At 39.5% G+C, this 26,232-nt stretch overlaps 1 protein-coding gene across 5 annotated transcripts in view; it reads left to right on the top strand.

Annotated features, from left to right (window-relative positions):
- The window catches only part of ARHGAP6 (Rho GTPase activating protein 6), a 542,302-nt gene that overhangs the window by 360,436 nt on the left and 155,634 nt on the right, over nucleotides 1-26,232 (top strand). Inside the window, exon 1 of one of the 5 annotated variants that reach the window (XM_042242188.2) lies at nucleotides 19,780-25,449. The exons of the other annotated variants lie outside the window; for them this stretch is intronic. Coding sequence (XP_042098122.1) covers nucleotides 25,390-25,449 — 60 coding nt within the window. The 5' untranslated portion in view covers nucleotides 19,780-25,389. Of the gene's footprint in view, nucleotides 1-19,779; nucleotides 25,450-26,232 lie in introns of those variants that run through there. 5 annotated transcript variants of the gene reach the window in all.

Raw genomic sequence — 26,232 nt, 5'->3', positions numbered from 1 at the left:
ACATTCAACAACTTGGGTGGATCTCAGGGAACTTACACTGAGTGAATAAAGCCTGTCCCCCCAACAAGCTACATGCTATATTATCTCATTTATGTAACATACTTGAAATGACAAAATTATCCAAATGGAAAACAGATCAGTGGTTGCCAGATTTAAGAAGGTGGTGGATTGAGAGGGAAGTGAGAGTAACATAAAGAGAATAGCAGGAGGGATCCTCGTGACTATGGAATGTTCTGTGTCTCGACTGTTGTGGTAGTCACATAAATCTACACATGTGATAAAATCGCATAGAATGAAATACACAGACACCTTTACATCCACAAATGAGTGCAGGCAAAACTGGTTAAATCTGAATAAAGTCATTGTATGCTATCAGTGTCAGTTTCCTGGTTGTGACATTGTATGCAAGATGTTACTACTGGGGGAGGCTAGGTGAAGGGTACAAAAAGGCTCTGTATTATTTCTTCCATCTGAACATGAATCTACAATCACCTCAAAATAAACCATTTAATTAAAAAATAAACTTTCTCAAAACCATTGGCATTGGTTCAAACTCTGTTTCTTAATGTGGGAAGAAAGGCTCCACCCGATTTGGGGATGGTGGAGCCTTCTGAAATCACCAGGGAACCAAACCACATGTGTATCAGTAGGTAAAGTTTCTGCACTGTGCATAAGGGAATGGGTGTGCTCTTTGGAACATTTTAGTTTGCTTTGTGTGTTTTGCACCCTAAAAATTTACGAGTGAAGGTGAATACATGAATACATACATCTCTAAGATTCATCAGCACTCTAAATACAAGAGTAAAACAGGTGTTGTTGGGAGGTTCTGCGATGGCAAGTGTGGGAAAAAAAAACCCCTGGATAATTGAGTTTATTCAAATTGAGAAGGCCTATTTCTAGGGGACATATCTAAGAGAAGCCTGTTGAAAATAAGGGTAGCAGAAAGACGGTCACTGAGTGTGAGTGATGTCTCTAGTACTTGTGAGAACCCACTTAGTTTAACCCTTTAAAGTCTATTAAAGAAACGGAAATGAATAGATTACATTCAGAAGTAAACAGTTTGGGAAATGTTCTTGTCCTTAGGTACTTTACTCTCATTGACTTAGCAATATACTGAATTTTGTTAGCTGTTTATACGTAGCTTCACAGTTGATTTTAAAGTTGGTTATGGCTAATCACTTTATTTGCCCAGGGAAGTCCAGTCAACCAATAGTTATCAGTTATCTTCCCCATGACAACACTGGGTGAGGTGAAATACCAAGATGAGACCAAAAGTGCTTCCCCATGGTGGCTGCAGACCTCCAAATCTAATCAAGTGAAAAAATAACACATAGTAAATCAACACCACCTATACTGCATTTGAATTCAGGTAGATAGTTTGGTTTGTGGGCCTAACTGCCTTTACTTTGCAGCTCACAGAACCCTGTGTTCGTCCTACCTGTCTTAAGCAGTTTCATTTGCTTACAGTGTTAGCTCATTTATTTTGCTTATTTTATTTAACAAGCTCTCTAAACTACTGACCATATGCCAGGCACTATAAGAACATCATAAATATTAGTTCATTTTAGTACTCAAAGCAAACCTAGATTATTTGCATTTTGCAGATGAGGCAGCTGAGACACAACAAGTTTAAGTCACTTGCCCAAAGTCACATAGCTAGTCAAGTATGCTTTGCTTTGGGGATTTGCCGCCAGATACTAGCCTCTATGATCAAGCCATTAATTCATGTTCAGCTGGAGTCCTAAGTCAGGCAAAAGAGATGCTCACATCTCAGATGTGACTGTATTCATTCCCTCTGGCTTTATTCCCTCATTCAGTCCTTCCTTCATCAAGCATCCTTTAAATGTTCACTATGTTCAAAGCATTATGATCGGCAATGTAAACACAATATGATTTCGGCTCTCATGGAATTTACATGCTATATAAGAGATAAGACTTACACATAAGTCCTTAGGATGAAAAGTCTTTGGGACAAATGTCCTGACAATGGTCCAGATAAAATGTCTAGGGGAACGCAGATCAAGCAGTGATGGTTTCCAGTTGGGGAAAGGAAGGGAGGATTATTGAACTCAGCCTGAAAGAGATGTCATTTGAGTGAGTCTCCAGAATAGGCAGTGTTCATACTTGCAAAGAAACTTCATCCTGCTAGTCTATTTAAGCCATATTCCTGAAAAAGTGTATGTGCTATGATTGGAGACTAGGGTAATGGTATGGAGAGGAGAAGAAGGGGGAAGGAAGAGACAGTCTAAGGAAAATGGAGCATACACTGAGAGGTAGGATGAGACCAGCATGTTGGCCAAAGCCCTGAAGGATTGTCAGTTGTCATTTCACATATTGGGTAACTCTTGAAAGTTTATAAGCCATGGAATGGCATCAATAAACTTCTGCTGGCAATGAGCAGAAGGGATTAGAGAATGGGAGGCTGCAAGTAGGGAGACTATCCTAGCACATGAATCCATTCAAATACCTATGAGGGGCTCATCAAAGACGTAAACCTTAGAGTCACCACATGACTCAGTAATCCCACTCCTAGGGAGATGCTTAAAACATGCAATTCTACTCCAAGGTATATGTTTCAAAAGAATTGAAAGCAGATATTCAAAAATATTCTTGTACGTGAATGTTCATTGCTGCTCTGTTTACAATGCCCAGCCAGGGAAAGCAGCCTGGATGTCCATCAATAGAAGAATGAATAAACAAAATGTGGTCTATGAAGGAAATGAAGCACTGATTCATGGTACAGCATGGGTGACCCTGAAAACATTAGGCCGCATATTATAGTTTCATTTACAGGAAACATCCAGAATAGGTAAATCCATAGAGACAGAAAATGCATGAGTGGTTTCCAGGGGTTGGAGGGAGAGAGGGAGAATGAGGAGAGATTAGTCATACTACTGATTTTCCTTTTGGGATGGTAAAACTGTTTCAGAACTAGATCAAGGTAATGATTGTACTAAATGCCATTGCAGAGTACACTTTAAAAATGGCTAATTGGATTTTGTGTGAATTTCACCTCAATAAAAAACCAAAAGAAAAAAAAGCCTATTTGAACTTGGGCCAAGGTGAGAATGTGAGAATGAAGAGGAATAAGTAAGAGAAGTCACTCGGGAGAATTGGCCAGTTTAGTGGTGGTAATAAGGGAGAACAGGAAGGGGAAAATCCTGAAGGTTCCAGCTAGAGTGCCAAGATGAATGGTGACTACATTCACCAAGTGACTTGAATGATTAACCAGACCTATTGTCTTCATTTTGATGCTGCCACTTGCTAGGTGTGGGTCTGTGGGCAAGTTTGTATACCTTTCTGCCTGGACAGTGGGGACACTGGTGTTGTCATGATGACTGAATGAGTGAGTATATCTGGAGCATCACACATAGGAGGCCCTCAATGACTGGGGAATGCACAAAGGATGACACTTATTTGTTTTTTCCAACATTAGGCTATCCTATTCAGAGATGCCAAAATGGTAGTTACTATACTTTCTGGAATTCTAAGAAACATGTGTATCTTGTTATGTGTGTGCATTCCTGCTTACTTGTGTCCAACTCTTTGCAACCCCATGGACTGTTGCCCACCAGGATCCTATGTCCATGGAATTTTCCAGGCAAGAACACTGGCGTGGATTGCTATTTCCTTTTCCAGGGGATCTTCCTGACCCAGGGATCGAACCCACACCTCCTTGAGAAATTTCCATAGGACTTTTAGCCAGCATGGTGGGGCACCCTGGGCTTAGAATTATGCTTAGAAGAGTAGCTAGCCTGTGTGTGTGTGCTCAGTCCCTCAGTCATGTCTGACTCATTGCAGCCTCCCGACTGTAGCTCATCAGTAGTAAGTGTTAAACAATTGTTAGCTTTAGTTGTTGCTGTTGTTATTGTGGTGGTAGTGGTTGTGGTTACAAAACGATGGCCAGAATCTACTTGAGAATATATTGGGTTGGCCCCCAAAATTCGTTTGGTTCATGAATATGTTGTCCAATAAAGTTCTTCGTGAAAGTGAAAAATCTTTTTGAACTTAAAACCGAGCGAACTTTTTGGCCAGCCCAACATTTTTGACACAGATGCAGTTCTTGAACAACTTGTTGTAAAGAGATGAGATAGAGAGCAAAAGGTTAACTAAGACCATTTAATCACTAAGTTGCAATGTTGAAAAAAAATGACTACTCCAGTGTTGATCCATAAAATCTTTACCAACAGAGACAGAATGAGTAAATCAGTCTCCCACCAGCAGCTCCAGGAACTTCCCCAAATGATCTCATAATCCTGGCATCAACAGTGTCAGCTCTGTCAGCCTTCCTGAAATTTATTATTAAAGTGAGGAACCTGCTCTTGTGTAGGTTTAATGGGATTAGTTGAATTACAAAGATGATAGAGCTGCCATTTAGAGGAAAAGCGCCTTTCTACCACTTGCCTGTTTTAATGAGTCCCCAACATCCCTCTATGATTATCAAGTCAATTTCCTTTCATAGATTAGCTATTTTATAGTCCTGGGATAATTTGTTGAGAACATTCAGTTATTTAGTCTGAAGAACAATCTAGCTGTGGGTTAATATTCTTTGGATTGAATGGGTTGAAAATTAAATGAGAGTAGAATCTTTGAACTCAAAAACCTTTAGATGAATTTTGGCAACTCCAGGGCACCAAACTAACTTTTGACTTTGGAGATAAGTTGTACTAAAAAGATTTTGTACTGCTTTCCACCCAATCTGGTCCACTAAATGCTGGTCCTCTAAATCACTGGGTACATTCCTGTGTCAACAAAGGTCCATCTAGTCAAGGCTATGGTTTTTCCAGTAGTCATGTATGGATGTGAGAGTTGGACTACAAAGAAAGCTGAGCACCAAAGAATTGATAATTTTGAACTATCGTGTTGGAGAAGACTCTTGAGAGTCCCTTGGACTGGCAAGGAGATCTAACCAGTCCGTCCTAAAGGAGACCAGTCCTGGGTGTTCATTGGAAGGACTGATGCTGAAGCTGAAACTCCAATACTTTGGCCACCTCATGTGAAGAGCTGACTCATTTGAAAAGACCCTGATGCTGGGCAAGATTGAGGGCAGGAGGAGAAGGGGATGACAGAGGATGAGATGGTTGGATGGCATCACCAACTCAATGGACATGAGTTTGGGTAAGCTCTGGGAGTTAGTGATAGACAGGGAGGCCTGGTGTGCTGCGGTCCATGGGGTCTCGAGAGTCAGACACGACTGAGTGACTGAGCTGAATGGAACATTTCTGTACCATAGCTATACTGCTGCAAAGTAATACTACTCAGATGTTTGGGGATGAACAGTACAAAGTCTGGAAATGACTTTAGATACCTAATTATTCTTCCTTCAGTAAAATGAGAACATTATCACCAATCTAATACCAAAACAGCAGCATTCACAACACAAGAATGATTTTCTTGTAATGTCAGGGATTCAGTGTAAACTAAATAGTGAATGTTTGAATGGGCACCAAGTTAATGCATGGCCCCTTTCAGTTCAGTTCAGTTGCTCAGTCGTGTCCGACTCTTTGCGACCCCATGAATCGCAGCACGCCAGGCCTCCCTGTCCATCACCAGCTCCGGGAATTCACTCAGACTCACAGCCATCGAGTCAGTGATACCATCCAGCCATCTCATCCTCTGTCATCCCCTTCTCCTCTTGCCCCAAATCCCTCCCAGCATCAGGGTCTTTTCCAATGAGTCAACTCTTCGCACGAGGTGGCCAAAGTATTGGAGTTTCAGCTTCAGCATCAGTCCTTCCAATGAACACCCAGGACTGATCTTCTTTAGGATGGACTGGGTGGAGCTCCTTGCAGTCCAAGGGACTCTCAAGAGTCTTCTCCAACACCACAGTTCAAAAGCATCAATTCTCTGGCGCTCAGCTTTCTTTGTAGTCCAACTCTCACATCCACACATGACTACTGGAAAAACCACAGCCTTGACTAGATGGACCTTTGTTGGCAAAGTAATGTCTCTGCTTTGAATATGCTTTCCAGGTTGGTCATAACTTTCCTTCCAAGGAGTAAGCGTCTGTTAATTGCATGGCTGCAGTCACCATCTGCAATGATTTTGGAGCCCCCCAAAAAATAAAGTCTAACACTGTTTCCACTGTTTCCCCATCTATTTCCCATGAAGTGATGGGACCGGATGCCATGATCTTTGATTTCTGAATGTTGAGCTTTAAGCCAACTTTTTCACTCTCCTCTTTTACTTTCATCAAGAGGCTTTTTAGTTCCTCTTCACTTTCTTCCATAATGGTGGTGTCATCTGCATATCTGAGGTTATTGATATTTCTCCCGGCAGTCTTGATTCCAGCTTGTGCTTCTTCCCGCCCAGCATTTCTCATGATGTACTCTGCATAAAAGTTAAATAAGCAGGGTGACAATATACAGCCTTGATGTACTCCTTTTCCTATTTGGAACCAGTCTGTTGCTCCATATCCAGTTCTAACTGTTGCTTCCTGACCTGCATACAGATTTCTCAGGAGGCAGGTCAGGTGGTCTGGTATTCCCATCTCTTTCAGAATTTTCCACAGTTCATTGTGATCCACACAGTGAAAGGCTTTGGCATAGTCAATAAAGCAGAAATAGATGTTTTTCTGGAACTCTCTTGCTTTTTCGATGATCCAGCGGATGTTGGCAATTTGATCTCTGGTTCCTCTGCCTTTTCTAAAACCAACTTAAACATCTGGAAGTTCATGGTTCATGTATTGTTGAAGCCTGGCTTGGAGAATTTAAGCATTACTAGAATGTGAGATGAGTGCAATTGTGCAGTAATTTGAGCATTCTTTGGCATTGCCTTTCTTTGGGATTGGAATGAAAACTGACCTTTTCTAGTCCTGTGGCCACTGCTGAGTTTTCCAGGTTTGCTGGCATATTGAGTGCAGCACTTTCACAGCATCATCTTTCAGGATTTGAAATAGCTCAACTAGAATTCCATCACCTCCACTAACCTTGTTCATACTGATGCTTTCTTTTTTTAAAAGTATGAATCTATTCATTTTAATTGGAGATTAATTACTTTACAATATTGTATTGGTTTTGCCATACATCAACATGAATCCACCACGGATGTACACGTGTTCCCCAACCTGAACCCCCTCCCACCTCCCTCCCCATACCATCTCTCTGGGTCATCCCAGTGCACCAGCCGCAAGCATCCTGTATCATGTATCGAACTTGAACTGGTAACAATAACCCTGTATGCGAGACAGCAAAAGAGACACAGACGTACTAATGCTTTCTAAGGTCCACTTGACTTCACATTCCAGGATGTCTGGCTCTAGATGAATGATCACACCATTGTGATTATCTGAGTCATGAAGATCTTTTTGTACAGTTCTTCTGTGTATTCTTGCCACCTCTTCTTAATCTCTTCTACTTCTGTTAGGTTCATATCATTTCTGTCCTTTATCGAGCCCATCTTTGCATGAAATGTTCCCTTGGTATCTCTAATTTTCTTGAAGAGATCTCTAGTCTTTCCCATTCTGTTGTTTTCCTCTATTTCTTTGCATTGATTGCTGAGGAAGGCTTTCTTATCTCTCCTTGCTATTCTTTGAAACACTGCATTCAGATGCTTATATCTTTCCTTTTCACTTCTCTTCTTGTCACAGCTATTTGTAAGGCCTCCTCAGACAGCCATTTTGCTTTTTTTGCATTACTTTTCCATGAAGATGGTCTTGATCCCTGTCTCCTGTACAATGTCACAAACCTCCATCCATAGTTCATCAGGCACTCTGTCTATCAGATCTAGTCCCTTAAATCTATTTCTCATTTCCCCTGTATAATCATAAGGGATTTGATTTAGGTCATATCTGAATGGCCTAGTGTTTTTCCCTACTTTCTTCAATTTAAGTCTGAATTTGGCAATAAGTAGTTCATGATCTGAGCCAAAGTCAGCTCCTGGTCTTGTTTTGCTGACTGTATAGAGCTTCTCCATCTTTGGCTGCAAAGAATATAATCAATCTGATTTCGGTGTTGACCATCTGGTGATGTCCATGTGTAGAGTCTTCTCTTGTGTTGTTGGAAGAGGGTGTTTGCTATGACCAGTGCGTTCTGTTGGCAAAACTCTATTAGTCTTTGCCCTGCTTCATTCCATACTCCAAGGCCAAATTTGCCTGTTACTCCAGGTGTTTCTTGACTTCCTACTTTCGCATTCCAGTCCCCTATAATACAGAGGACATCTTTTTTGGGTGTTAGTTCTAAAAGGTCTTGTAGGTCTTCAAAGAACTGTTCAACTTCAGCTTCTTCAGTGTTGCTGGTTGGGGCATAGGCTTGGTTTACCGTGATATTGAATGGTTTGCCTTGGAGACAAACAGAGATTGCATTTTTGAGATTGCATCCAAGTACTGCATTTCAGACTCTTTTGTTGACCATGATGGCTACTCCATTTCTTCTAAGGGATTCCTGTGCACAGTAGTAGATATAATGGTCATCTGAGTTAAATTCACCCATTCCAGTCCATTTTAGTTCGCTGATTCCTAGAATGTCAACATTCACTCTTGCCATCTCCTGTTTGACCACTTCCACTTTGCCTTGATTCATGGACCTGACATTCCAGGTTCCTATGCAATATTGCTCTTTACAGCATTGGACCTTGCTTCTATCACCAGTCACATCCACAGCTGGGTATTGTTTTTGCTTTGGCTCCATCCCTTCATTCTTTCTGGAGTTATTTCTCCAGACTTTGTTTCTTTCTTAGTAGGAATGAATGCCAGATGCCCTTTGCTTACCTCAGCTTCTCACTCCTAACCCATTCTGAAACTTTACACCAGTTTCCTGAAATGGTGGTGACCCATAACCTAAAGACTCATAGACACCCAGGAAAAGTAAACACACAGGAAATTTCTTTTTCCCTTCATAGTATGGTGTTTTCTATTTTTCTTTCCTTTGGGTGGAGTAAAACATGAGAAATTTACACACTGCTAGTCCCTGCTGCTGCTACTGCTGCTAAATCGCTTCAGTCGTGTCCAACTCTGTGTGACCCCATAGATGGCAGCCCACCAGGCTCCACCGTCCCTGGGATTCTCCAGGCAAAAATACTGGAGTGGGTTGCCATTTCCTTCTCCAACTAGTCCCTAGTATAGTAAATTTAAAGTAATTTATATTTAGGAACACAGTTTGTTTTGTTTTAATTTAATGTGCATTTATTATATAATACATGGATTATTTGCATTGTCTATTCATGACTTAATTAAGGATTTCTACCATGACATTATTTAGTGAATTAGTTTAAAAAATGATTTTATTTGGGAAAGAGACTAATAAGCCAGTGAAGAGAAATTTTAGCCAGAGTTTAACAAGTGTTTAGTTCATGATGAGGCATTTGCAGCTGTAAGCAATCATATTACTCTGCCATCACTTAGGTCTGTGGAAAATGAAGATGTTTACCTAGGGCTGTTAAAAGTTCGATTTTTATAGTGAATCCTAAGCAATACAGAATATCACTATGGCTGACATTGGGGTGAGGAAAAAGATAGTTATTCAAACTCATTGCTTAAGCTTTAGCTGTTTTAATTTTTATGATGTTTTTCTTATCATGTCAAACGATTCCTGTTTTGCAGTGAAGCATTGCTTCTCACTCAGTATCAAAGTATTAATACATACTTTCTGCTCAAATAAGATATATTCAGTTAGAGAATAGCAGTGTGAGGATTACTCATTTCAGACTGTTTCTATTGTCCCTTCAATCTTCCATTTTGTTTCTTGTTCCCAAAGATGCCAACAATAACAAGAAGGGTAGTTAAATTTCTGCCTTCCATGGAGGAAGAAAACTGTCTTTGGTAATAACATACTCTCCAATAAGGGATTCTCATCATATTTGAAGTGGGTGATCCTTGCTTTGTTACACTAATTAAACCAAGAAATACTTTAGAGCAAGGTTTCTCAGCCTCAGCACTGTTATCTTTGGGACCAGATTTTTTTTTTTTTTTAAATGAAGGGCTGTCCTATACATTGTGGGATGTTAGCAGCATCCCTGATCTCTACCCTCTAAATGCCAGTGGTACCGTACCTCCCCTTGTTGTGATACCCAGAAATGCCTCTGTGTATCCCCAAATGTCCTCTAAGGTGGAAGGTCACTTTAGTCGAGAATTACTAAGCTAGCAAGAAAAACAGAACTATATTTTTTTTAAAGAAGTTTGATCTGGGATGTTTTCCTTTTTCAAATGAAATCTATTTTAGACTCTTATAATTTCAGTTTTTATAATTTCAATAATAAATGTCAAATAATTGCAAAATAAAAATTTAGGTCTGAGATGATTATTTGCGTGGGAATGTGAATAACAGAGTGACAGTATTTTCTGAACCAATAATTTATTGTACAGACTAACAAAGATTTTATTCTGATATGCATTTAATTATATGAAATGTCTTCTGGTGATATGATAATATGATTATACTTGATAAATGAATCATCTTTATCAGAAAATTATAAAAAGAAATGAGAAAGAAATAAACAATTTAGAAAATAATAAGACCGTTCGTATTTTGTCTTATTATTGAAGTGGGCAGTTTGTCCTCACTTGACTTGCTCAATAATTATTCTTAAAATTTCCTGACATGTCTTGTCAAATTTGAATAATTCTTCTATAATGTCAGTGAATATATCATAATTTTCATAGTTATTGATAAGTATTTTAATCTCTGGATATATTATCATTAAGTAATATAGTCACATATTTTTAAATAAATTTGGCTAAGAAAATTTGCCTATTTTCCTTATTTGGAAGATTAATTCCTCAGATTAAAAATCTAAGTAGAGTCAACCACCTTTGACCTGCATATACTTTTTCTTTGATCATTTTACCAGCAAGTGCTATTAAGACAAATTTTACGGGTAAAATCTCACTTAAATGGTTATTGCAATTGACTATTTCTGAAATAATCTCCCTACAGAGGGTTTTTGCCAGCTGATTCCTGAGTAATTCATACAAATTATCAATATTTATCTATGATATATATGATAACTAATGTAAAAATTTTAGAATTTCAAGGTATACCATCCTCAGTAATATTACTCTGAGACTCTGTCCAAATAGGAAAAAAAGATTGTTTTCCTTCATTTAAAGTATAACATAAGCAACATTATTCCCATGCAGTTTCCAATGATAACACAATCTGTGCTTCCATTCTGGAGAGAGCATTATGCGAAACATTGATAATGTTTCGGTTTAAGCCTCAAATTACAAATGCTGGATGAGAATCTTTAGAATTTTCTTAAGATCATCAGAAGTATTTTAATGGGTTTTAATAATTTCTATGTCTAAGAAGCAGTCACTCCAGATTTGTCAATCTGTTGTGATAAAATACAAAAATATGTATACAACACTGTGGCAAAATTAACAGAACGAGTTCTGTATGAATATAAACTTTTGAACAGTTTTATAATATTTGCTACAATTGATCAAGCAAGTTTATATAAATGTGTGCTGTCAATGCTTTTAACTGGAAAAATTCCCTCACTCCCACCCCAAGACACTTTTGCAGTGTCTGGAGACATTTTTGTTGTCAGAATTGGGAGGTAGTGGTTGGCTTCTGGCATCTAGGTAGTGAAGACCAGGGGTGCTGCTCAACATCCTTCAATGCATAGGACAGCCTCCCATGACAAAGAATGACCTGGCCTCAAACATCAGGAATACCAAGGCTGAGAAACTCTGTACAAGAGATGATTCACTAAAATATTTTCCTTTTTCTCCAACAGTTTTTTGAGATGTTCCTCAGACCTGGGACATTTTGCATCTCTAAAGTTGACATTAGTGTTTCACTGAGGATGCCAGCTGTTTTACTCATATATATCTCATCACAGTACAAAGAAAAGATAATTCCATAGTTGGTCACTTATCTCATTTTCTAGAGCTATCATTTTAACTGCAATTCCTTCATAAAGATTTCTCGCTAAGATACCAGCAGCTTTGATATTTATGGTCAGTTTATATTAACGATGGGAGTAAAAAGTTTCACTCTATTCCTGTGGACAAGTGTTCTTGAATTTCTGAAGCAAACTTGTTTTGATAACTTCTTTGAGTGTTATTGTGCTTTTAAAATCTTAATTTGGGATTCATGTTGATGTATGGCAAAACCAATACAATATTGTAAAGTAAAAAAAAAAATTGGAAATAGCAAAAAAATAAAAATAAAAATAAAATAAAATCTTACTTTGAACAATGTGGAAGCTGCTATAGCCAAACTGTGCATCTTTTGGTGTGATGGGTAGTTATAATTTCTTTTGGCACAATTAAAATAAATAGGATTACATTCAATTTGAAAATGAGTGTGTGTGTGTGTGTGTGTGTGTGTGAGAGAGAGAGAGAGAGAGAGAGAGAGAGAGAGAGAGAGAGATCTGTTGAAGTTCTAGGAGCTAAGATCTGAGAACAAACAGACTTTTTAAAATGTATTCTTCTATTCATGCATGCATTCACTGTATTGGGAAGTTCCCTGTGAGTAGCATTTATCTCACTATTCTTTAAAGATTACACATCTTTAGAAAAGATATTCAGTTTGGAAAATGTTTACTTACTGCATCCTTTGTACTAATTTTTACTTCAAAATAGCATTTTGCCACTAAATTTGTGCCTAATCAAACAAATTAAAACTATAGGCCAACTGTTACCTATGACAACTCTTATAGTCGCCATTTCTACTATTGTACTGCTTCCAGTAAATTATCTTCACAATTTGAAATAAATTATCTTTTTATATTGGGCATGTCTTTAACACAAAAAACAGAACCTAACACATATACAGCTGTAAATGTTAAAATGCAGATATTCATATTATTATAGCTTATGAGTACTTTCTTTTTGACATTTTTTTAGTGGCAATTTTACTTCAGTATTGCTGACTCAGTTTAATTACTCAGTCGTGTCCAACTCTTTGCGACCCCATGGACTGCAGCATACCAGGCTTCCCTGTCCATTACCAACACCCAGAACTTGCTCAAACTTGTGTCTATTGCGTCAGTGATGCCATCCAACCATCTCATTCTCTCTTGTCCCCTTCTCCTCCTGCCTTTCATCTTGCCCAGCAGCAGGATCTTTTCCAATGAGTCCAGTTCTTCACATCAGGTGGCCAAAGTATTGGAGCTTCAGCTTCAGCATCAGTCCTTCCAATGAATAATCAGGACTGATTTCCTTTAGAATTGACTGGTTTGATCTCCTTGCAGCCCAAGGGTCTCTTAAGCATCTTTTCTAACACCACAGTTCATCAGTTTTTCGAAAAGTATCAATTTTTCAGCACTCAGCTTTCTTTATGGTCCAACTCTCACATCCATACATGACTACTGGAAAAACTATAGCTTTGACTAGATGGACCTTTGTTGGCAAAGTAATGTCTCTGCTTTTTAGTATGCTGTCTAGGTTTGTCATAGCTTTTCTTCCAAAGAGCAAGCATCTTTTAATTTCATGGCTGCAGTCACCATCTGCAGTGATTTTGGAGCCCAAGAAAATAAAGTCTCTCACAGTTTCCATTGTTTCCCCATCTATTTGCCATGAAGCAATGGGACCAGATTCCATGATCTTAGTTTTTTGAATGTTGAGTTTAAACAATGATTGCTGACTGTATCATTGTTTCAGTGGCTATTTGCTAAAACATTTTCAATTAGGGGTATTTTGAATGCTTAACGTAAATGAGAGGGTCTTATAGATAAATTGGAATTATTCCACAAAGTTTGATGTGCGTGTGTACATGCACACACATCTGTTGATCTACAGATATATTGAGGTGGAAAGAGAGACTTTCTCTGAACTGCTCAAAGCACACATCTTCCTTTTTCTCCATTAGGGCACAAGTTTTTTTCCCCCCCATTCTTCCATCTATCTTGTTCTCACATGAAAGACATTCGGGATAGGTTGCAGGTGGCCTGTAATTTATAATCATTTCAGTAGTGGCATTCATCATTCTTGGGATTATTTCCTCTCTTGACACGCATTAACTCCTCCTTCAGACAGTCTTTGATTTGACCTCTTCTGTAAAAATTTGCCTCCCTTTTCAATGTCTGCATTTCACTTTCTGGAGAAATAATGTTTGTTTCTCAAGGATTTGAACAAATGGGATATGAGGTTTTCCCCAACTGCACCAGAGCAAAGTGACTTTCTTTTTCTCAATCCTGCAATTGTTTACCCATTAAAGTCACCAATTACATTTCCTTGTGTATACATCTTGTCTCCCACTAATTGGTACCCACCAGGGTCTGAGACAGCACAGCCCATATTCTTTAACTTAACCCTGAAGAAATGCAGGCCTAGCTTTTATTTAGGTTAAAGTTGGCATCTGGGGAACTGTGTTCCCATTGCATGCTGCAAACCTGAGCCAACACAACCCCTAAGTCAAGCGCTGTCAAATGAACATGAGGAAGCAGGCCACAGAACTGTCTGAGAAGCTTTGCTCTTTGAACCACATCTTGAATATGGCTAACATGGTTGACATCCAATGAAGCCAAAATTTACTCAGGGTAATATGGTTGGTTCAGTACTGTAGACCTAAAAAAGAGAGAGAGAGAGAGAAGTTAGGAGAATAACATCTGCTTTTCTGTGTGATATTTTCCCCAACTGTTTAGAGAATTATAAATTGCTCCGTCAAGAGCTTGTTTACAAGAGCTTGGCCAATTTCAAAATGAAGCTGCCTTTGCGTTGTCCCTGTTTCATCTCACTGTTTGGAAAATAAATCTGAATCGTTAAGATGTAAATACATCAAGTTAAAAGCCAAAGGCAGTGAGAACCAAGTAAAAGCAAGAAATGTACCACAATGTAACTTTTCTCCTGGGAGGAAGAAGGTACATGGTGATAATATTTATATCTTATAATTTTTTTATTGAATTAAGTGGAAAGAATTTGAAGCACCAGAATATCTGTTTTGTATAGTATGTAACACTATGGTTTTTATTAACAATTTATGATAATGAAATTCAAGCATGTGGGGATAACCATATGTTCACTAAACTATAGATTGGTAGTGAGAGATAAAGCATAGGCAGGGCTTCTCAAAGTGTAGGCTTCACACCAGCAGCATTGCATCACCTGGGAACTTATAAGAAATGCAGATTCTTAGATTGTGTCAAAGACGTGCTGAATCAGAAGCTGGGGACAGGATAGAGGAACCTTGGTTTTATCAAGAAGCCCTCCAGGGGATTCTGATGCACATTCAAGTCTGAGAACCACTGGTATGTAGATGGGCAGAAGATGGATGGGTGGATGGATATACAGGTACAGTTATAGGTGTGTTTATAGATATAGACATAGGTAATAGGCATCAATACAGATATAAATACATACAAATATAAATAAACATAGACATGTGGATTTATATGCAAATCTAGATATTTGAAATTGCCATCACAGGATTTTTGTAGAGGAGCAAGCTATTTATTTTTCACAATTATATGATTGAATACAGCCTGTTTTTTTTTTTTTTTTTCCTAGGTAATGACTTTATGACTTACAAAGTGAGAAACTCTGCTTGGGACTCATTTGTGGCATGTTTCTCCATTAGGTTCATTTAGTGTTTATCCTACCATGTCTGTCGCAGGGGTAGTTTCCTTTGCTACAAAGCTGGTTTTCTCTTCTTTCTCCTTTGTTCTCTTTGAGGCTGCTTTCTGTGATTGGATGTACAAGTGAATGGTAGCAGAACTCTGATGCCAATGATATTCAGTCCATTTTGTAGAATTTTTTTTGTTTTGTGTTTTACTCTTGCATTTTTATTTTTGAGCATGTATAACTCGTTTTCAACCAGCCATTCATATGAAGCACTGTTTACAATGGGGTCATGTTAGGCAATGGCACCCCACTCCAGTACTCTTGCCTGGAAAATCCCATGGATGGAGGAGCCTGGTGGGCTGCAGTCCTTGGGGTCGAGAAGAGTTGGACACAACTCAGCGACTTCACTTTCACTTTTCACTTTCATGCATTGGAGAAGGAAATAGCAACCCACTCCACTGTTCTTGCCTGGAGAATCCCGGGGACAGGGGAGCCTGGTGGGCTGCCGTCTATGGGGTCGCACAGAGTCGGACATGACTGAAGCGACTTAGTAGTAGCAGTAGCATGTTAGGAACAACTTAAACATCTGATAAAAAGAAAGGTTTAAAATATCTTAAAGTAGATTTCAAAATAATATGATACTATTCGGGAAGAAATATCTCAATATGCAAGAAAAATATTTGGGAGAATATTCACTAAAATATAATCAGTGAATGATTCTTGGATTATGGATTATTAAATATTCCTTTTGCTTATTTTTATATTTATGATTTTATAATTGTAAGCTTGCTTTGCTTTTGTAATAAGCAACAATAATGCAAACTAATAGTACATAAAATAAAAGTTATAAGAGATGGATTATAATTTTTTATCTTCTCCTCCTCCCCACTATACCCCAAATGGAATGGTCTGTTAATTATGCCAGCTCTAGTTTGTGCATCAGTTTTCAGATTTTAAAAAATAGATGGTAAAATTAAATGACAGATCTGAGCACAGAAATGACAGGAAGTTCACTGTAAATAGATAATTGATTTAGTCATTGAAACCATGCAGAATTCCTATTTAAGGAGAAGGAATATTTAAGTGTATGTGGCCATAAGAAAATGTCTCCCTTTGCTTTTTACGCAAGATGTATGGTGAGTCGTCATGCTCAGGAAGTGTTTTGAAGTGGATAATGGCTCTTTTCCTGATATTTGCAGACACATGGCTTAATCCTCTTTGGAAAGCCTTCCTTTGAAGATAAACATAGATGATGGTTTTAGCTTAATTCTCCTTCCCTAAAATCACTTCCTGCTTTGAAATTATACAATTCCATAACAAATGTGGATAAGCAGTAATTAACAAATGGGAAAATGAGCCATTTTATTTCTGTCCTAAACATAAAGCTGAACTCTTGGAATTGTGCCCCAAGCTGGGACTTGGCTCATTTCTCCAAGCTGTAGGATGCCCTGGAATAAAGCAATGTGCTGTGAACTGTGATGGTGGACCCTGGATTAATTTGATGCTCCTCACTCATAATAATAGGAAAACCCACTTAAACCAGTTTAAATAATTAGGAATTGTAGAGGCTTGTGTCACTCAAAATTTCACAAGTATGATGGGTCTTATTCAGTGACTCTGGTCTTTTTCCTGCAATTCTCTTGCCTTTATGTTTCTCTAAGCATCTCTATAGCTCCCCTGGTGGCCCAGACTATAAAGAATCTGCCTGCAATACAGAAGACCTGGGTTTGATCCCTGGGTTGGGAAGGTCCCTTGGAAAAGAGAATGGCTACCCAGTCCAGTCTTCTTGCCTGGAGAATCCCATGGACAGAGGAGCCTGGCGGGCTACAATCCTTAGGGTCACAAAGAGTCAGATGTGACTGAGTGACTGACTGACTGACTAAATATCTCTAAGCTCTTATTGAGAGAACCTGTGGCAGTCTGGGAATAAATCTGACGTTTAGGGCAGTGGTTCCCAACTTGGGGTAATCCACCCACAGGAGACAGTGTTTGGCAATGTCTGGAGATGTTGTTGATTCTAACAATTGAAGAGATGCTACTGGCGTCCAGTTGATAGAGGCTAGTGTTGCTGCTAAGCATTCTTCACATACAGGGCAGTCCCCATGACAGATGACCCCAAATGTCAACAGTGCTCAGGTTGAGAAACCCTGACAGAGAGGAAGAAAAGATTTCCATCTTCCTATGTCTCTTGCTAACAATCAAAGCAAGATTTTGCAGAAGCCTCCAGACACCTTTCCTTCACGTGCTTTCATCTGGGTTCCAGGATCAGGTATGGGCAGGAAGGGTGATATTACCAAGATCAGCTCATTTGGCCCTTAAATAAATGCGAATGCCCACTCTACACATTGTGTCCACATGAAGAATAAACACACTTCGTGGAACAGTACTATTTTGTTCTGAGCAAAAAAGGGCAATTCAGGTCTCGTTAAGAATCCTGTGAACTGCCAAAGAATAACCACTCTGTGTAGCAATCCAAGTCCCCACTGTGGGATTTGGGAGAGCTCTTCTGCACCCCTATTTCTTTTCTGGGTCATCTGCATCAATACCTTTCTAGAGAAAGATAAGACTGGAAGTGACTCACTAACAATCTGAAGACTTTCTCAGGGAAAATTATCTTCAGTGAGGAGGAATGAGAAATGAGTATTTTAGGGAGGGTTTGAAGAACCACTTTCTATGCTGAGTCATTTAGCAATTTTTATTATTAATCGAGATGAGAGATGATTTTAGCTTGGACCAGAGTGGAACAGGGGAAACGATGAGAAAAGGTCAGATTCTACCATGTTTTGAACATAGTGACAGTGAGATTCACTAATGGATTGGCTGTGGGGTAAGATATGGAGTCAGAGGTGATAGGAAGACAAGGTTTTGGCCTGAGTCACTGGAGGGATGAACTTAGATTGACTTAGCTAGGGAAAACCGTAGAGAGGGAAGTTGGGAAGAAGTTGAAGAAGTCAGGGAAATCAGGAAGAAAGGTCCTGCTTGGCTACACAAATTAGGGAGTAATAACAGATGGGATATTTAATGGGAAATATGAGGGTCAAGGGAACCCTGGGGAAGGCAAATGACAAAAGCAAAGACAGGATCTGGAAAGTAGGAGAGTGAACAGTTCTGTTGAGCCAGAGTGCAGGGTTTACTGGGAGGAAGGGCAAGAGAAGGATTCGGAAGACTGGATTAGGGTCAGGTCATGGAAAGCCTAGGGTCTTGTGCCGAAAGATCTCAATTGACTGAAGAACAGTGTAAGGATTTTGAGCAGGGAAGGGCCATGTGAAGAGAGGAAGGTCACGGTGGACCAGGCAGGAACTCATCTCCAGCCTGGGGTCTAGGGGCTCAGCAGCTGTGGCGCACTGGGCTTAGTTGCGCTGCAGCGTGTGGAATCTTCCCAGTCCAGGGACTGAACCCATGCCCCCTGCATTGGCAAGGTGGGCTCTTAACTGCTGGACCACCAGGGAAGCCCTCCTGCTTACAATTTTCATTTTCTTAACACTATCCACTTATAGCCTAAAACATAGCCTGGCCTAATGATTCATCCTTCCCCTCCAGGTGAGAAATGCCAGGCCCTTTCATCTCCTGTGGACCTATAGGCTCACAAAAGATATTTAACAAAGATGATTCATTTTCCTGAAAAAATTATTGATAATCTGCATTTTCGGACCTGTAATGAGCTTAACATTAATTAGTAGCGTATGTTTTTCCTTTATGTGAAACATTATCTTGGATTTCTTAGAGTTAAACCACAGATTTAAAGAGCGGGCACTGTTTTCTGTTGTATATTTTTCTAAAACAATACACATAAGTCTAGACAAAGAGAAAAGAATAGCTTTCAAATTTTATTTGTGTAGGAATTTCCTGAAAATTTTCTTAAAATGCAGATTCCTGGGCAGGAGTCCTGTTGTGGTTGGTTCAGGGCTGACTCCAGCTGGTCCATTTTGTCCATTACACACCATTATCTGATTATGGGGCCTGGAAACCGCAAGCTCTCCAGGAACCCCCACAAATGTCTACAAGCTGAAAAGGAAATTATTGGCTCCCAAGGTAATAATGTAATTTCTTACCTAAAAGCATAGTATGTCAATTTCACTGTCAGTATTTTTAACAATCTTATCACATCTAAAAGCGATTTATAATGTACATTTTTCTCTCCTAGCAAGTATTCCTGAAAACACATTATGATCACTTAAAAATAACAGCCAAACAAGAATTCTATGAGTTACTCATTGCCAAATCATGTCAAAATCAAAATTATAAAAATTCTTTACAAGACTGTGATAGGCCTCAAAAGTAAGTGCTTAAAATAACAGTCCTAAAAAAAAAAAAAAAAAGCATCCCTAGGTGATTCCAGTCACACTTGGAGAACCAGTAGTTTAAGTGGATGTTTCATATTACCAAAGCCTTCTTGTCTTCATCCAATCTTTTATCAAATTTCTCAGCGCTCACTATGTGCAGGGCAATATGCTCAGTGGTGGAAATACAGTCATGAACAATATTATCCTTGTGAAGCCTCCAGACCAATGGGAGAGACAGTCAGTAGACAAATGGACAAGCATATGAAAGCAATTACAAGCTGAGATAAGTGCTGAGAAGAAAATCAACGGAATGTTGAGATCAAGAAACCAGGGAACATTGATTTCAGATTGAGAAGGTCAGAGAAGCCTTTAGCAAGGGAGTGGGATTAAAGAATAAAGAATGAGGAGGCAGGCCTATGAAAATTCCTAGGAAGAACAGTTCAGGCACAGGAACAGCACGAGGAGAAACCCCTGTGCAGTACCCAGCTCGTCTTGTTTATGAGTGTCAGGGCAACGGGAGGAAAGAGAGAGGAACGATGGCGTGGCTGAGGAAGCCAGTCCAGACCATTTTGCTCAGGGCACTCCTTTGCCAGATGGACTGTATTCTAAGTGAAGCGAAATGACAGTCTTTGCTTGTTTGTTTGTTATTTTTTTATTAAAGCTTGGGCATGGAATGGTATTTTATGTAGCATTTGAAAGCCCAGCTCTAGACTCAAACTGATTGAGTGTGAATTGTGGCTTTGCCCTCCTTACTCAATCCCTTACCTGTAAAATGGAAGTAATAATAGTACCTACTTCATAAGGATGTTTAACATATTTTATAAATACATTATAAGCACCGTATGGTGCATGCTAAGTCATTTCAGTCGTGTCCAGCTCTTAGTGACCCCATGGACTATAGCCCGCCAGGCTCTCCTGTCCATGGGATTCTCCAGATGAGAATACTGGAGTGGGTTGCCATGCCCTCCTCCAAGGAATCTTCCAGACCCAAGCACCATATGTGTTTTGGTAATGAAGGTTTGTGTTTAAGAAAAAAAAAAAAAAGAAAGAAAATCATTCTGGGTTCCCCTCTGGGAAGAAAGAACCATGCAAGGGCAAGAGTGGACATGGTTAGGTTGGCTAGAAGGCTGTTCAAGAGAAATATGATAGAGGCTGGAGGTGGGATGATGACAGCAGAGTTGGAGAAGAGGGGTTTGTTTCCTGATTTTTTTTTTTTTGAAGGCAGAGTTGACAGAAACTGGGAATAGATTAAATGTAGGGCATGAAGTGAAGAAAAGAATTAAGAGAAACCATTTGGTTTCTGGCTCAACTAATTGGGTGCATAAAAATCATCTTCATCACTCTCAATCATCATCAATATCATCGTCATCAACCTTTACTGAGCAGATCTGCATGCCAGGCACTGAGATAAATGCTTTACAAACACCTCTTAAGACATGGGAGGCTTAGGCACAAAGACATTTGCCAGAAAGGAAAGTCAAGAGTTCAGCATTGGATAAGTGAAGTTTGAGATGACCCTGAGATACCAGATGGAAGGGTCAAGAAGGCAGTTGGATAGTCGACTCTGTAAAACTCAGAGATGACTGGTTTGGAGATAATATTCACGAGTCATGAACTCTGCAACGGAATTCACCACAGTGTTCTTTTACATAATGATTTGAACTGTTCCAATAATGTTTTATTTCTTTTGGCCTACTCCTTTCTTTTTGAGTTCAGGACCTGCTTCCTAACAACCTTTGTGTCAATTGACTTTTCAGTCAGTTCTCCACAGTGTAAAATAATGCATTGCATGAACATTTCTGATTCTGAATAGAACTCAACTGAGCTCAACTTGTCTACTCTGAAGTTCATGTTCTTCATGAAACATTTCCTAGTTAAAACTCAAAGAAACTTCAGTTCAAGTTATGGTCTGAAATCAACAGAATTATATTCATTGATATGGGTATAGAAAATCATTTATTTACAGTGTTTAAAGTGACATTTAAATTGACATTTGAACAGTTTTTCCAATCCCACACAGTTAGTGGCATAAGGTCTTGAGAAAGCATGAAACATTTTTTTATCAGCTTCATATTTCATCAAGCTTGCCAAACACAGTTCGTTTTCCATAGAAATTCACAAACCTGAGCAGTGGCCAAATTTTCAGAGTCGCTGAATATCAGCCAGTGAATAAAATTGTTAAACCCTTTGATCACCCCCCCACACACTTTTTTTCCTTAAAAAGTAACATAGCATGTGCCTCTGAGTTTTATTATATGACATCTATTACCCACAGCACTCAAACGTGTTTGAGAAAAAGCCTGTATGAACATTTTGGCACAGAATGAACACAGACAGGGTCTATTGTGAACATTCATTTGCAACCTTGCTTATCCTCAGATGGGAAAGCCTTCTCCTCTACCGATGTTCTTCAGAGGTCAGTGGTACCAACTTGTAAAAATGAATAATTTTTTAAAACATTTATTTTGCTGAAGTATAGTTGATTTGCAATGAGTTTAATTTCTGCTTTAGAGCAAAGTGACTCAGTTATACATATATATATATATTCTTTTTCATATTCCTTTCCATTATGATTTATCACATGATATTGAGTATAGTTCCCTGTGCTCTACAGTAGGACCTTGTTGTTATCTTGCATTCACTAATCCCAAACTCCCAATCCATCCCTCCTTGTTGGCAACTACACGTCTGTTCTCTATGTCTGTGAGTCCGTTTCAAAGATAACTTCATTTGTGTCATATTTTAGATTCTACCCGTAACTGATAGCATATGTTATTTATCTTTCTCTTTCTGACTTATTTCACTTAGTATGACAATCTCTAGGTCCATCCATGTTGCTGCAAATGGCATTATTTCATTATTTTTTATGTCTGGTGGTATTCCATTATATATATACACCACAGCTTATTTACCCATTCATCTGTCGATGGACATTTAGCTTGTTTCTGTGTCTTGGATATTGTGAAAAGTACTGCAGTGAACATTGGGGTGTATGCATCTTTTCAAATTATTGTTTTCTCTGGATATATGCCCAAGAGTGAGACTGAAGGATCACACGCAACTCTATTTTTAGTTGTTTGAGGAACCTCCATACTGTTCTCCATAGTGGCTGCACCAATGTACATTCCCACAAGCTGTAGAGGAAGGTTCCCTTTTCTCCACACCCTCTCCAGCATTTAGTGTTTGTACATTTTTTTGATGATGGCCGTTCTGACCCATGTGAGGTGGGACTTCATGGCAGTTTTGATTTAGATAAAAATGAATAGTTTTAAGGACTTTTAAAGGTTGAAAAATTTCCGACAAATCCAAATAGGCAAAAATTACACATTGGTCCAAAATGTGATAAATTCCAAACACTGTGTATGATTGTCAGTTGGGGCCTCTTGTGAACCTTTCTCTTAAGACTTTTGTCCTAATATCAGGATGCTCTGATTCAAACAAAATCTTGAGCAGGGGACAGGGTGTAACTAGTTATCATGAAGAAAATGATGTTCTTGGCCACTGGCATATTGTGCCCAAGAATAGTTTGGAAAGATAAAGGCTATGGAAATAAACTAATAATAATAATAATGAGTATCATTAACTAAAATGTCAGTAACTCTAATGTAGTTCTCTTTGTGAATGATAAAATTATATGAGAATGTTGAATCTCTTTAACCCAGTGAACATTGTGCTTTTCTCTTCACTGAAGTGGTTGCCTCATTGGCATCACCTGATAATTTCATTTTTATTTATAATTGTAAAACTGCACAAGAGCATGTAGAGGCAATACTCTTATTTTTTTAAATGCTCCCCCCCCCAAAAAAAAAAATAAAGCTCCTTTTTCTTCAAGGAAAAAACAAGGTGAAGAGTAACGATTAACTACTGAATTTCGGCTATGAAAAAGTGACTGTGCTGTCAGGGGCCACTGTGCTTAAGTCACGCCTCATGTATTTGGAGAGGGTGGCTCCATGTGATAACGGAGCAAGTGTGAGTTTGGAAGGACTCTCACCAATGGGAACCGTGGGTGTGCTGGGAAGGGAGTCACCGCCAGGGAATGAAGGAGAGGGCGGAGAGGGGCCAAACCCTGAAGCTGGAGCAGAAGTCTTAGCAGCAGTGTCCTAGAAAGGAAGCTGAGGAGAAGGGTCCCGACTTGCCAGGGGCCAGGAGTCACAGCTCATGCTTGACAGAAGCCCTGTCTCACCATGGCCCCTAGCAAGCCACGTAGGTGAACCTGCCAGAGTCATGGTGATCTCAGAGGACCCCAGTGTAATTGGGGAAGTGTTGTGGAATGGGAATAAGCAAGAGCTAACACTCCATTTTTTAATGAAACAGCTTTATTGAGGTTTAATTCACATACCTTACAATTCATTCATTTAACGGGTATAATTTAACAGTATAGTTAGAGTTTTGCAACAACTACTGCCATCAATTTCAAAAGTTTCATCAGCCCCAAAAGAAACCCTGTGCCTCTTAGTCATTGCTGCCCCCAGTCTTCCCATCTGCCTCAGGCTCCCCCGTTCCTGGGGTTCTCCAGGCAAGAACACTGGAGTGGGTCCTGGCAACCACTAATCTTTTGCAACTCTATAGATTTGCCTATTCTGGGCATGTGGGCTACCATCTATGGGGTCGCACAGAGTCAGACACGACTGAAGAGACTTAGCAGCAGCAGCAGCAGCAACATAGAACTGGAATCATACAATATATCATCTTTGTGTCTAGCTTCTTTTTTCAGTGTGATGTTTTCAAGGTTCATCCATACTGCAGCACGTATCAGTTCTTTCCTTTTTATGGCTGAGTAATTCCATCGTATAGGTATGTCACATTTTGTTTACTTATTCATTGGTTGATGGACGTTTGGGTTTTTCCAGTTTTTTGGCTATTGTAAGTAATACTGCCGTGAACCATTTTGTGTACAAGTTTTTGTGTGGATAAATATTTTCATTTTTCTTGGGCATATAGTGAGGAGGGGAATTGTTGGGTCATTTGATAACTTCACATTTAACATTTTGAAATGTTAACTGAAAACTGTTTTCCAAAGAATTTACATTCAGACCAGCATCGTATGAGAGCTCCAATTTCTCCACATCCTTGCCAACAGTTCTTTGTATCCATCTGAGTGGGTGTAATGGAGTATCTCATCGTGATTTTGATTTGTATTGCCCTGATGGCTAATGCTGTCAAGCATCTTTCTTTTCATATCCTTATTGATCATTTGTATATTTCCTTCAGAGAAATGCTTGCCCATTTAAAAGTTGGGTTATCTGTTTATTTATGATTGAGCTGTAAGATTTCTTTGTATATTCTGGGTCCAAGTCCCTTATCAGATATATGAATTAGCATATCATGTAAATGGTGTGCCCCCTCCAGCATTCATATTGCACCTCTACCATTTACGTAACCATTTACCTCGGATTTATAACTTTCAGAACTTTCCCCCTAGTAATTTCTCTGTGCCTTTCCGCCTCGTGTGCCAAAGGAGGCCTTTCAGAGCTGAGAGTTCCCCAGGGTGTCTGACTCAGAGGATCACAGTGACCCCAGGCCTTCTCCCTCCCAGGGCCTCTAGCTACACATTCCAGCTGGGGAGCCTGCCTGCCCGGCTCCTCCAGCTCCCCAAGCAGTATCCCCGTCTCCAGCCTCCTTCTCTGTTCCCACACTGACCAGGGGCTCTGCGTGGGGAGGATGGGAGGTCAGTTCTGCCTGGAGCTGCTGCTGCTGCTGAGGTGTAAGGACCCTGCAGAGGTAAGAAGATACGGTGCGTACATTTCAGGCTGTGTGTTTGCGCCTCCTGCCTGAAGTGCAGCAGGACCCAAGCCAAAAAGATCGTGGATGGCTTCATCAGGTAATAGTCCTGGAGCTGCAACAGGGGAAGGTAGACACAAGCAGGAAAGGGTGAGAGAAGCAGTCACTTTGGAGGGATTAACTCAGTGCTAGCACCTGAGTCTCTTTCAGCTTCAAAGTTCAGATGGTTCAAATGACACTTCAGATGTCTCTGCCTATTGCTTTAGGAGAAGGTTCAGAGCCTTCAAGCCAGGCTGGCTGGGATGCTATATATCATTGCTAAGACATTCATATTTTTATTGAACACGTAAAGCAAATCTCAGTAAGGATCTGCCATTTCTTCAGCACCTTTCCTTTTGGCTGTCTTTTCAGTATTTAAAAATGGATGCAATTTGACTTTAGCAATGCACATTGGCTTATATTGTTAGTGTTGCATGCATCTTGGTGGCCTTTGATTGCAATATTTTTCTGAAACAGAGAAAATGAATGTAGGAGCAGATTTGATGATGGCAGTGTCACCTGGCTAGTCTGTGGTAGAACCTTTGCTTTTGAGCTTCTCTTTGGGTCTGGATCATTGGATGCCATATAATGATGAAAATTCAGGAAAAGGGCAAATCTTGCCCTTCCCCTCAATACAATGGAGGATGAAGATTCTATGACATTTACAAGCAGAATGGGTACTGATGTGAAACCTCAAAATGTGGTCCTACTATTGCATGCGGCAAAGACAGATAACTGATGGAG

The sequence above is a fragment of the Ovis aries genome, chromosome X, assembly GCF_016772045.2.
Source record: "Ovis aries strain OAR_USU_Benz2616 breed Rambouillet chromosome X, ARS-UI_Ramb_v3.0, whole genome shotgun sequence".
Lineage (NCBI taxonomy): Eukaryota > Metazoa > Chordata > Mammalia > Artiodactyla > Bovidae > Ovis > Ovis aries.
This window is presented reverse-complemented; position numbering and strand designations above follow the sequence as displayed.